General features: G+C 40.2%; 1 protein-coding gene across 3 annotated transcripts in view; it reads left to right on the forward strand.

The window, feature by feature from the left end:
• The window catches only part of LOC124633192 (major facilitator superfamily domain-containing protein 12-like), an 84,863-nt gene that overhangs the window by 38,347 nt on the left and 33,427 nt on the right, over nucleotides 1-13,089 (forward strand). For 2 of the 3 annotated variants that reach the window (XM_047168355.1, XM_047168371.1), the window contains exon 2: nucleotides 1,283-1,342. In XM_047168355.1, coding sequence (XP_047024311.1) covers nucleotides 1,314-1,342 — 29 coding nt within the window. In that variant the 5' untranslated portion in view covers nucleotides 1,283-1,313. Of the gene's footprint in view, nucleotides 1-1,086; nucleotides 1,176-1,282; nucleotides 1,343-13,089 lie in introns of those variants that run through there. The other variant, XM_047168362.1, reaches the window with a different exon arrangement.

A 13,089-nucleotide genomic window follows, 5' to 3' on the forward strand; every position in this document is an offset into this window, starting at 1 on the left:
ATTGTGCCTTTATTTTTTATGCTTGTAGACTAGCACTCTACAATGATCAATTACAACGTACTAATCAACAACCATTTGCAAGATTGGACGAAATTAAATTGCTTCATTAAAAGCAGCATAATAAAGCTAATGGTTTGTTACACAAGATCTTGAAAAGGAAAAAAAATGACGCTATAAAAATATAAGTAACAACCTTGAATTTTATTACTTGCCAGACCGACCAACTGGTTTCAATATATACAAAAAAGTTTTAAATAAAAACAGTTACGAGTGCCTATGCGGCATATGTATAACCTACACCTGTCATACCAACAGGGTTGATCCTGCACGTCAGCCCTTTTAAACAAAGGTCAGAACCTAACGCAAACTACCTGAATATTTTATCGCGATGGAACATCCCTCAAATGAACAACAGACCGCGGCGTTTGCCCGCGCATTTTAAATTGAAAAAAAAAAAACTAAACGTCAGCATTTTTGTTCTATTTTTGAAAATGTAATTAGATTTGTGAATATGAGATGATAAATAAGTCCACTTGTGTTAGCTTTGTTTTACACCTGCCACCGTGACTAATAGGGATGCAGACTGAAAAAACTTATATTTTTATTTAACACGTTTGTTGGATTATAAAAAAAAAACCTTAACTTATAAGAAATATCTTGATGCATAGGTATGCATAATGTTCGTTGCAATTACATAGTTAATAGATGCAAAATAATAATTTAGTAATCCAATAATTTGTAGTGATTTCTTATATGTAGATACATATTTATTGAATTAAAGATACATAGTTAATTATGGAGATTGTTGATAAAAATAAAATATTCTGGTTTTTATTGCTATCTCTCGAAACTGGCTTATTTATTAGTCACACTGCCGCCATCTTTTGATTGCAGTGATCAACTGCGATAAGATATAGAAACTACTTTCTACTAACTGCAGTTTTGTTTTGGTCGTACTAAGTTATCCTCTTTCTTTATCAATTTAAAAGACGATCGACAATTTCCCTTACATAACTTCTTAGGAATTATTGTTTTAACAAAGTCTGTTAAGAATGTGTGTGAAATTTAACGCCACCACTCTAAAATACAATAAAATAGCAATGTAAGTCGATTTGTCTGAGTTTGCGACGCGACTTCCGTCCGACTCGCCACGTTCAACACAACTCCACTTATAGGTAACATTTTCGTGATTCATTGTCTGTCTGTTAGTCATGTTTTATTCCTCGTTTACCAAATCCAGTCATCACTAGTCACCTACTTACTATTGCCTTTTTTATTTCAGTTTAAATTAACAAGCTCAGCTGCCCGATGACATGCGTTTGCTGAGGTACATAATACATTGGTAAGTGAAGATTTGTATTATTTGGTAGTACTACAATACAATTGAATGATATAGAAAGTAAAACAAACACGCACATATCATAATTACATGGATTGTTAGTCTATAGAAGTGAAAGTGCGCTTAGTCACTCTGTACTGTAACCACGTTGCTATTGAGTCAACAGTTCGGGAAAAGTCACAGCGGATTAAGTAAACAGAACGCTGGAAGTGTTAGACAAAAATCAACTTCCAAGTTTACATTAACCAATTATTTCATTTCCATTTATCAAATATATCCTTTAATCAATTATTTTAACCGTTTGCTACTTAAAACAACGTTATCTTCTCAAATAGATGATGGAAGAGTTACTCAAGACAAAGAGACTGACGTGAATTTATTTATAGCACTCGTATCAAAATAATAATTATTGCGCTGTATCCGGGAAATGAGGCGGTGGGGAGATGAAAACCTGCATAGATTTCACCATTAAGCCTTTGTCTCTTTGGTGTTAAATCTAAATAAATAGGCTTAATTAATTGAGCTGCATGTTATAAAGGCGTGTTATGGCGCATCTTCCCAACACGACACAATTATATTTTTCTATTAAGTGTAATATCATTATATTACACTGCATGACGCCCACGCGACGCCGACGCATCGTCCCGCTCCCACACATCGCACACGCTTGTTTAGCCCTTGCTTTCGTTTTTCTATCTCACACAGTCACAAGATATGCATGGGTGATTCTTTGAAACAGAGGGTTTTTGACTCATTGATCTGGCTCAATTTTTTTTTGCTCTTAGGCCTAAATTGACTTAACAGTTTGACCCAGAGCATTGTGTTCAATATCATATATCGAAGGCATCGATTTGCATCACGTAGATTAGGATTTAAAAGGTGCTGATTAATTGCTGGGCCAGATTAATTGTGACAGAGGCAGATGAATGATACTTCCTTTATTTTTCCAATGATCTGTATTATAAAACTAGCCGTTTTCCCGCGGTTTCACCCGCGTCCCGTGGGAGCTACTGCCCGCACCGAAATAAAATATTGCCTATGTTACCCGCAGATAATATAGCTTTCTAATGGTGAAAGAGTATTTAAAATCGGTCCAGAAGTTTTTGAGTTTATCCATTACAACTAAACAAACAAACAAACAAAGTTTTCCTCTTTATAATATTAGTATAGATTTTACCAAATATAGAAATAATTACTCTGCACTTTTTTTTTGGTTGACACAAGAAAATAATTATGAATTAAGTAAACAGTAACACTTTCCTTCAAATTAATCATTTATTTAACCTCTTACGGTTGGTAAATCACACTAGCTTCAACGCTATAATTATAATTATATGAGATGGTAAACTTATCTTAATAAGACCTCTTAACTTAATAACACAAAACAAAAACGAATCTTAGCTTAAAACAAAAATAAACTTCACCGAAAACAAACTCTTAATTAGAATGAAATAAAACTTACTAATCAAAATCAGACTTAATTTTTCAGTACAATAGGAACTCTAAGCTTGAGGTAGTAGAAAACTAATTAATATCCTGCCTAAATTACTAAAAAATATTAAATTTTTCACCATCGGAGTCTATAAAGTATGGATTTATATTTTCTAAAACGACACTAAAATGTTTACTTCCATCTCTTGAAAAAGTATCTCTTGATCGAAATCAGGTTAGATCTCCCAAACTTGCAGAACGCTGAATAATTAAATTTGAGTTTTTCAGGAACCTTTTATGAAAATGAGATTCATTTCTCCTATCAGTAGTTGTCTGTTTTCTTCTTTCCTGCGTATATAGTTTTGTCTATTCTTTTCTTGTTTTTCTTTCCATAATTCTTCACTATTGTTTATTCTGTCATATCTTCTCTTATCCGCTAGTCTTTTTTCTTAGTATTTCTTATCTTGTTTGTAATTTTCGTTATGCCATTTTGAAAATATGGATCTAAAAAAATATAAAGCTATTCTAGCAATGATAAAAAAAAACCCAAAACCTCTAGCACAGAATTTGAACTTCGGAATAAAAACCAACAGGCCATTTGCTTTATTTTTTTTTATTACTTACTTAAGTAATCTTATTGAAATTAAAAAATAAGTAATACTAATACAAATCTATGTCCAGAGGAAAATAATTATTTCCACGGTCTTTGAACAAAAAAAATGCACTAGAAGTCAACACAAATTAACAAATATACAAACTGCAATGAAAAAAAGCATTAGACATACCTCTTACATATGCCCGAATTTGATTGAAATCTAATTCATATGTAACGCTCAAATTCATCTGGCTTTAAGAGCCAGATGAATCCAGACTAATTGGGGCCAGAAAAATTAGGAATTCGCAGATTATCAAATCCTTCTCCTTTATTTATAAACGTAAAGCATCCAACATGCAATTAATGTTAGCAAAATCATCTCATAAGACACTTTGCTTTGGCAATAAAACGATAGCAGATACACACTATCAGTTAATTAAGATGGGGGACGGGTGTATGGGGCCCACCAAGATCATCGGGCCCAAGCCAACCTCACCTGCTAGTCGGTACACCTGCTGGAAAACGAACGAGGCTCTGGCGCAGGCTTTCCCTTCGGGGTTGGGAGGTCAGACGGCAGTCGCTTCCGTAAAGGCCACATTATAGCCACATCAATGGGAAGCAAAAATAGGAAAAGGGTCACGGATAGGGCGCCGCCGCATAACGGCGCGCAGGAGCTTCGCCCGACTCCTGTGGCAAGTGGGCAAGGGCTACCGTGCCACGGGCGGGCACGGTCAAAGAAGCGAGCCCCTACCAAAAAGAAAATCCGCTTCGCAACGTGGAACATTGGCACGTTGACTGGACGCGCGAGGGAGCTGGCCGACGTACTCATCAGGCGGAGGGTGGCCGTGGCGTTCCTGCAGGAGACTCGGTGGAAAGGCAGCAGATCCCGGTACATTGGGAACGGCTACAAGCTGATCTATACGGGTGCACCTGGTGGGGAGAACGGGGTAGCTATAGTGCTAGCCGAGGGATTGCACGACGATATCTTGGAGGTGAAACGCCTTAGCGACCGACTTATGGTAGTCAAGGTGCTTATCGAGGGGGTTCAAACCCACTTGATAAGTGCATACGCACCACAGGCCGGTTGTAGCGATGCTGACAAGATTTCGTTCTGGAATAAACTCGGTGATGTGCTTAGTGGCATCCCGTTGTCGCAGGACATCGTTTTGGGGGGCGATTTGAACGGTCATGTGGGTGAGTTGGGGGTGGATTTTGAACGGGTTCACGGAGGCTTTGGATACGGTAACCGGAACACGGAAGGGGAAGAGATTCTCCGGACGTGTGCCGCAGCCGACCTGGCCGTTGTGAACACGTTTTTCAAAAAGAAACCTGACCATTTGATCACCTACAGGAGCGGGAGAAACGCGACCCAAATCGACTTCCTACTCACTAGAAGGCATCACATCAGCAAAGTAGCCAACTGCAAGGTCATACCCGGCGAGAGTCTCACTGCGCAACACCGTCTCCTTGTCATGGATCTCTGTGTGAAGCCCAAAGACAAACGTCCGGAGCACTTCCAACGCCAAATCAGGTGGTGGATGCTTGATGAAAACAAGTCCCACATGCTCGCCTCGGCTATCGGCGACAAGTGCGACGGAGCCGAAGGCGAACTTGTCCAAAAACACTGGGACAGGATTCAGGCATCTGTCACGGAGGCGGCGAAGGCTGTGCTGGGAATGTCTAAGGGTGGACGCAAGTGTGACAAGGAAACTTGGTGGTGGGACGACACAGTCCAGAGGGAGACTAGGGTGAAGAAAGCACTTTTTCTGAAGTGGCAAGCGTCCAACTCTCCCGAAGATCGCGACGCTTACAGGCTTGCAAAACGAGCCACAAAACGAGCTGTAGCCAGAGCCAGACGTAACCACTTACAGCCACTATATGATAGGTTGGAAACGTCTGAGGGGCAAAAGCTCATTTATAAGTTGGCTCGTTCCAGGATTAAAGCGGCACAGGACATCTCCAAGTGCCGCTGTGTCAAAGATCCTGACGGCAACCTGTTATGCGAGGACCTCGCGGTGAAGGAGAGATGGCGCTCTTATTTCCACGAGCTGCTGAATAAGCAGCACAGAGAAGTGCAGCCACCGGACCTCCCTCCGAATCAAGGACTGGTGCCACCGGTAACGCCTGACGAAGTCCAGTTGGCTCTTCGCCGCATGAAAAATCGGAAAGCTGTCGGAGCCGATGGAGTCCCCATCGAAGTATGGAAAGCTATGGGGCCTCGTGGGGTGGGCATCCTAACAAACCTATTTAACCGCGTATGGGACACCGGCCGAATCCCGAACCAATGGAGACGGAGTGTCATCACTCCAGTCTTTAAGGGCAAGGGGTCTGTGCAGGAGTGTGGAAACTATCGCGGTATAAAGGTCATGTCCCACACCATGAAGCTCTTTGAGCGGATCGTTGACTCTCGGCTCCGGCAGGAGTGCATTGTTTCGGATTGTCAGTATGGCTTCCGCCCTGGTCATGGAACCATGGACCCTGTTTTCGCCCTAAGGATTGTGATGGAGAAATACAGGGCGAAGAACACACCTCTGCATTTCCTTTTTCTGGACATGCAGAAGGCCTTCGACTGTGTTCCTCGCATGATGATCCCGTGGGCGCTGCGGTCCAAAGGGGTGCCAGAAGTCTATGTTGACATTATCCGAGACATGTACCGGGATTCCGATTCAGTGGTTCGGACCGCTGTTGGTGACACTACACCCTTCCCTGTTACCGTTGGAGTACACCAGGGCTCCGTCCTTAGCCCGTTTCTGTTCAGCGTGATACTGGACTCATTGTCCGAAAGCATCCGAGATGCGCATGAGCAGCCCCCGTGGTTGCTCATGTATGCTGACGACATCGCGCTGGCAGACGCGGACAAGGGACGGTTGGTGCAGCGTGTTAACATGTGGAAGGAGTCACTCGAGAACGGCGGTTTGCAGCTGCATGTGGGGAAGACTGAGTACGTGGCCTGCAACTCGACAGATCCCACCTCCGTCTGCATAGACGGTAATATGGTTGAGCAGACGGACCAGGTCAGGTACTTGGGATCTGTCCTTCACGCGTCTGGTGGCATCGATTGCGACGTCAGGGCACGAATTTCGGCGGCATGGGCCAAGTGGCGTGAGGTGTCTGGTGTCATTTGTGACCCTAAAATGCCGGTTAAGCTGAAGGGACAGGTCTATAAATCCATCATTAGGCCTGTCCTTTTGTATGGCAGTGAAGCGTGGCCTGTGCTTGAGCGGCACAAGCAGGAGCTGCGGGTCACGGAGATGAAAATGCTGCGCTGGATGTGTGGAGTTACGCGGAAAGACCGCGTTAGGAACTCGCGCATCCGCGGCAGCCTTCATGTCCGTGACATTGCAGACAAACTGCAAGAGTGTCGCTTACGCTGGTACGGACACGTTTTACGGAAACCGGCCACTTACGTGGGGAACAAATGTCTAGCCATGGCGCCTCCGCCCGGCCGGGGCAGACTGGGTAGACCCAGGAAATGCTGGCTTGACGTTGTAAGGGATGACATGCGTGCCAATGGACTAACCACCAGGGATGCCGAAGACCGAGCGAAGTGGAGGAGAAGAAGCAGGAAAGCGGACCCCGGGCCCGGAAGGGCAACCGGGACAACGCTAGGATGATGATGATGACTATCAGTTAATTAAGACAGATTGATATGACTACTTGCCTTACAAACACCAGATGACAACTTGCAATCGCATTTTTTTGGAAAAATACGTCCGCTCACGAGCACTCACTGTCACCGTTCGGTGCTGACCGGAACGGTCACTTACAAGTAAATATTACACTTTCAAATATTTTTTATTTACGTATAGATAATGTTTGAACAAATCGAGCCAGCTTAATGATGAATTTAGTCGGGGACAATTTTTAAATTTATGTAATTATGAAAATACACCATTTTTTTTCATTTTAATATTAAAATATTAAGAAACACATATTTAAAGATCATTTGGATTCATTAGTTTTATTGTAACGCGACCGTTGCTCGCAGAAAGTTAAATAATGCAGCAAAAACCGTCGTTGGGACATACCAGATTAATTAGTTTTTACTGTTTTCTGCTAACTTAATTATAGTTTTTTTAAATAAATTCTAATTAGTTACATGAGGCGTCGATAGACCTTTACCTTTTACATAAAACCTGAAACTTTCATTCAAATCGAAGGATATCTTCATGTGTTCTTCGGTGAAAAACACGTAAAAATTGTGTTTCGAAGAATCACCCGCATATCAATTACAGATGGGCCGTATTAACGTCTTCTGCATTATTTATTTTTATGACCGTGCATCCGAAGTTGCGTTACGTAATAAAGTGTCTTCATGCAAGTAGCTATGAAATATAGCGAGCATAAATCATGTAAAGGACAGTATCGAAAAGATATAAAAATAATAATAACAAGGTGCGTGTGAATGAATTTATTTAATGGCGGTGCATCGCAACATTTTACATGTGGCGCGATATAGCATTGCCGCCGGTGAACGCCGTCAGTGATTCATTTCGCCCATAGGTTCCATCAGAGGCGATCGATTCACATTGCAACGACACGTGAACGGGACAGGAGCGACTATCGCATGTCCACGGTGTTTTTTACTGACGTTGCTAGATCGACACATGCGAGATTTAACAACCTGCATTTATCAACTTGATTAACTTTAAGTAACGAAGAGGAATGCAGGTGATTATTTACTCATAAATACTATTAATCATTTCGACCAGCACACAGAGGCATGAAACAAGAGAACAACAGCGACAGTAATTAGGTACTTACATAAAGCCCAAATTGGAAGTAGGAAAAGTATGGGCGCATATTTCTCGTTGTTACTTATTTCCCACCATTCCGTACTCGTTCATGGTCACTTGCTATATAAATTGTCCCCTGGAAGGCTAAAAGTTTGTATCGCCGCCATTGTCGGTCTACTGCTCCCCAGTGCATTGTTAAAGCCAAAATCAGATTAAACTTAACCTTTGCAGACCACTATTGCTAGCCTACGGCGGGAACGTGATTATTGGGTTTAGAGCATTTTGTACCGAAAATACTTGACAATGAACTCCTAAAATAGCCACGTAAAGTTTCCCTAGACGTAAGTATGTCGACAAAGTTATTGTGTTCGACAGATATTATGGACTTTCAATGGAATTGAATACATGTCAAATTGTCAACCCTCCTCTCAATGGTCTTTGAGTTCCACTTATAAATAGAACACACCTATATTGTGTACTCATGATACTGTAGATGCCAGATCATAAATTAGTGGTTATTTATTATATGTCAGTTGTAGAGTAAGCAATCATCATCAACGAATGGATACATGAGTTACCTATCTCATTGATGTTACGATATCAGAGTAAGCGCAATGTCTGTAAAATATTATATGTAGCGCTTTCCGCTATAAAAGTCATTAATCGATAAGTTTCCTGCTTAGCATGGTTTTGCAAAATAATTTTATGACTTAATTTGATGTTTTGTTGATATTTAGAATCTAAAGGTCTGCTTTAAATATCTCATTTTACTTGACTCAATTAATTTATTTGATTACTTATCATAAACACTCCGTATCTAAGGTAGGTTGGAAGCCTCATAATATACTTAATCGACTCTGATGAGGCAACCTACACATGGACAGTTACGAGTAATTATCATGTATAGTACGAAATATCTGTATGAATAGGTACTCTTCACGCGTTTCATAACAAAAAAGAATGATTACTGAATTTACGAACTATTGTGGCTCTTCAAAGAGGCTACGGATGTTGAAATACCGAATTGTATGTGACACAAACATAAAATCACAGTTAACCGAGTCTAGGAACGTACAGTTTTGTTATACAGTTGTGTTTATCACTTAGTCTGCACCGTTTGGCAGCCCCGCCAGATGTTTAAGAGCTCGTTTAAATTAGGCCACCTAGAACAACTTGTACACTAAACTTGTGAACCGTTGATTTGGCAAATTGGCACCACTTCTTATAAATTTTGCACTATTTATAAATATCGTGACATTTTTTATTTTCTGCCTAACTGCGATGAAGAAATTCATCCACCCTATTCATAGCATAACTTTAAGTAATATGAGTCACAAATAAATGATATGAGTACCTATGATTGTTTAACTATTGTATTAGCTAAAAAATCTATTGTGAATCATCTTTTTGACCTTAGAGTATGACTCATTATAACAGGTGAACCAGTTAGGAATTTTGGATAGATAGTTAGACAATATTGAATACAAATGCTTGACAATGGGCTCAAAAGCGTAACAATGAAAAAGCTAAGAAATTCAATGAAAGTCATTAAAAGTTCCAGACATTATCTAGAGTTCTATTGCATTGAAGCATTTAATTAAGCAGCTTACACCTATAGTTACACAATAAACAAAGTAGATAAACGAATTTGAAACCGATATCATACAAATATCGTTCATCAATCGACACCAATATTTTACATGCTCTCTAAAATATGAAACTTCAAATACAAACTCATAAATATTTGGAAAATCAAAGGCAGTAAATAAAACACAGAGAGCAAACAACACAGATGGGTCCGCATATATTTCAGTTTCAACTACGGAACTGAAGCACTTTTTCGGTCTGACAGTGTCGTTTTTCATTTGATATGTACTATCTTTATTCACACTTTGCATAGCGTAGTAGTTTATAAACAAGTATTTTGCAGTTTCAAAGAGTCTACATTTTTCAGTGGGAGCGTGGTCGGTCGATTTATTTTGTTTGCGATCGGCAGCTGATGATTACGGACCGCGGAGCAACGCGGCCGAACAACTTGGAATGGAGACATTCTCAGAACTATCCACAAGGAAATAGAACTGAAGTTAATTAACATGGAAGTCCATGGCGACCGCTACTTGTTTATCTACACTGCATAATTAATTCGCGACAGACAACACCACGAACTTAAACTGCTGAGTCAAGCGTGTCAAAAATAATAAACACACGCGTACACTGAAATAATTATGAGAGGTGTGTCAACGTTACTATATCTAATTTAGTAATTGTGTCACAAAAATATTCAACATTTCCAGTAACACCTAGCACGTGTCTAGAGGTCAATTCTGTGAGACAATTTTGAAGTTCATATTACTAGATCGCATAAGTGTACATACATACGGTTTAGTATGAGCAATTTGAGCAAATCAACGCAACTAGGCCACATTATTACACGACGACCGCGAAGTGATGTGACTGGCTAGAACATCATATTTCATGGACCGTTAGCAAATTATTCTATCTGTGCCCATTACCTTAATGTGTAATTTGTACATGGGGCTCGTTAAACTAGAAGGTCTACCTATTACCTGAAGTGGCCTGAACACAAAAAGGTCTTAAATATTTTAGGACGCAAGTACATCTGGACCGCTACGAGAATTAAATGTATCTCTTGTGACTATAAACTTCCATTACTGGCTACACATAAAGCATCGCTTGATCGCTTGGCTTATGATAATACAATATTTAATACATTACTAAAATCGTCGAATGCTTGTCAACGCATTAGCTGTTTCGTAACCAATATAAAATCCAGGGCTAACTTCCCGTTCGTTAGACGCACAACTCCAGTCGTGCGTCGTTTGGTTACTTTTATGGTTTGTGTTTATATTCTTAATTGATTGAACTTTTTATTTGGTACTTTTTGAATATTTTATACTCTGTATTGTCTGTGGGTCTATGGTAGAGAGGGAACTCAATATCTGCATGTTATTTCAGTCCTAATCCCGGCTGTAACGACATCCATTTGCCTAATGTTTTATTAACCCTCTCTGAAAGGAGTCTTCCAAAATAAGTATCCACACATGTTTAAATGTGCAGTGAACAAGAACATAGATTGCTATTATTGTTTCGTTTTCGAGTCTGTAGTATGTGCCTAGTATACGTAGACGGCAAGCGCGCTTCCTTTTGTACCAAATAATAGCGTAGTACTATTAATAAGGCTGTACGTATGTAGGGTACGTGTTTAAAGCACAGGCATGTCGGTAGAATTGTGAAGTAGGTGCACATAAGTCTGCTAGACTTAACAATGAGCAGTTTTCCTCGTACACCACCTACTATAGAATGCATGAGCTACAACAAATCCATATAGAATTCATATGCAATTCGCCGAACACAGATTGTTAGTTACATGAATATTAATTAATAGATGCGTATTTTATGGATAGAAGGCAAGTCCTAATGGTGGAACCAATGGTTCTTTGTTTATGTGCCATGACCATTTTGGGGACGGAAGTGTGCGAATTCGTAATTCTAATGGCGCTACAAATGTGGGTTACTGTGGTTTTAGCAAAGCGCTGTGACACGCACTAAATTGTGAATCCTACATTTTTAACCTCTTGAGTATTCAGCGGCAGCAGCTAAGTTAAAACTGTAATGGCTTTCGGAGTTACGAGTACTATACTTAATTCAGTTTATGGAAGATATAAAGAAAAACTGTATTAGAGTCCATCCCAGAAAAAATATCTCATCAAAATTCGACATCATAACACTCTAGTAGCGATCATAATATTTGGAATCGTTGAGGAACATAATTTACCCGAAAGTCGCGAAATAGACCATAAAATAAGTTTTATTCGAGATATAAGAATTCATGAAAGTCGATGTAAGTGCGGGCCAAGTGCCTACTTATTCAAGACTAGATTATAACGTGGACCCGCAGGAGCGGCCGCGTCCTCGTTTATCCTAATAGTGTCATGATTCTGTTCCTTCGTGTGTTGTGACGTCATCCACGAGTGGGCTTCATTTTCGCGCGCTGGACAAACGCATAAAGAAGGATTAGATACTTGGAGCACCCCAGTTTAGTCCCTATCTATTTGTTCAGGCCATTTATTGCTGAGTATAGTGTCCTTCTGTTACGTGACGCATTTACTGTACAATCAGAATGTGCTATCTTTTTCAATTGTAGCAAATCCTTTCTGGGTCGGTTTGCTTGCCTTATGTTCTATGACTGGAGAGAACGGTAGATAATTATCGCATTTTTTTTCCGTTTGAACATTTTGTAATTAGCTTCACTAAGTTGTGCGTTGCGTCAACTGCACTGTACGTATTTGGCCAACAAAAGCGATACCTAGCATGGCGCACTCTATGGCTCGTTACTCTTTGTTCCTACATCACTTTGCATGCTACAAATGAACCGCGACGTAATACCTCTCGCAGTTAGCATTAATTGGATACTGAAGGTTCTGTTCTGGAGCCGGCCACGGACTAATGTTTAATTCATTTGACATCATTAGCGTGATTAATGATCAAGACAACCTGCACCGGCGCGGGCGTCGACAAAACAGGAGAAAGTTTCAGGTCACTAAAGGTTACCGTTATTAATATAATCCGACACGCAAACCAATATTCATCTTATACTCAATCACCCGGTTCGTACGCTCAGCTCACATTAAAACTTAATAGAGGTTACGATAGTGTCAAGTCATGTAATACAACAAGCCCACTGCGGTGTCCTACTGAAATATTAAACTACTTTGGTAACTACATATTATACATTCAAGATTATTGACACTTACGTCTTTGTCAGACACTTATAAGAAAACCAATTAGTGGAGACTTACGACAAGTCTCACAAAAAACATATTAACCCAAACCACGTATAATAGTGACAGTTAAAAATAACTTCGGTAAAAACGTCAGAGATAGCAAAAAGCTCGATGAGAAAGTGACATTTTTATCTCGACGAGTAAGCGTTCTTGTCCCGTCCTGGCTGAAAAAATGGCGTATTC

The sequence above is a fragment of the Helicoverpa zea genome, chromosome 1 (genome assembly GCF_022581195.2).
Source record: "Helicoverpa zea isolate HzStark_Cry1AcR chromosome 1, ilHelZeax1.1, whole genome shotgun sequence".
NCBI classification, from domain to species: domain Eukaryota; kingdom Metazoa; phylum Arthropoda; class Insecta; order Lepidoptera; family Noctuidae; genus Helicoverpa; species Helicoverpa zea.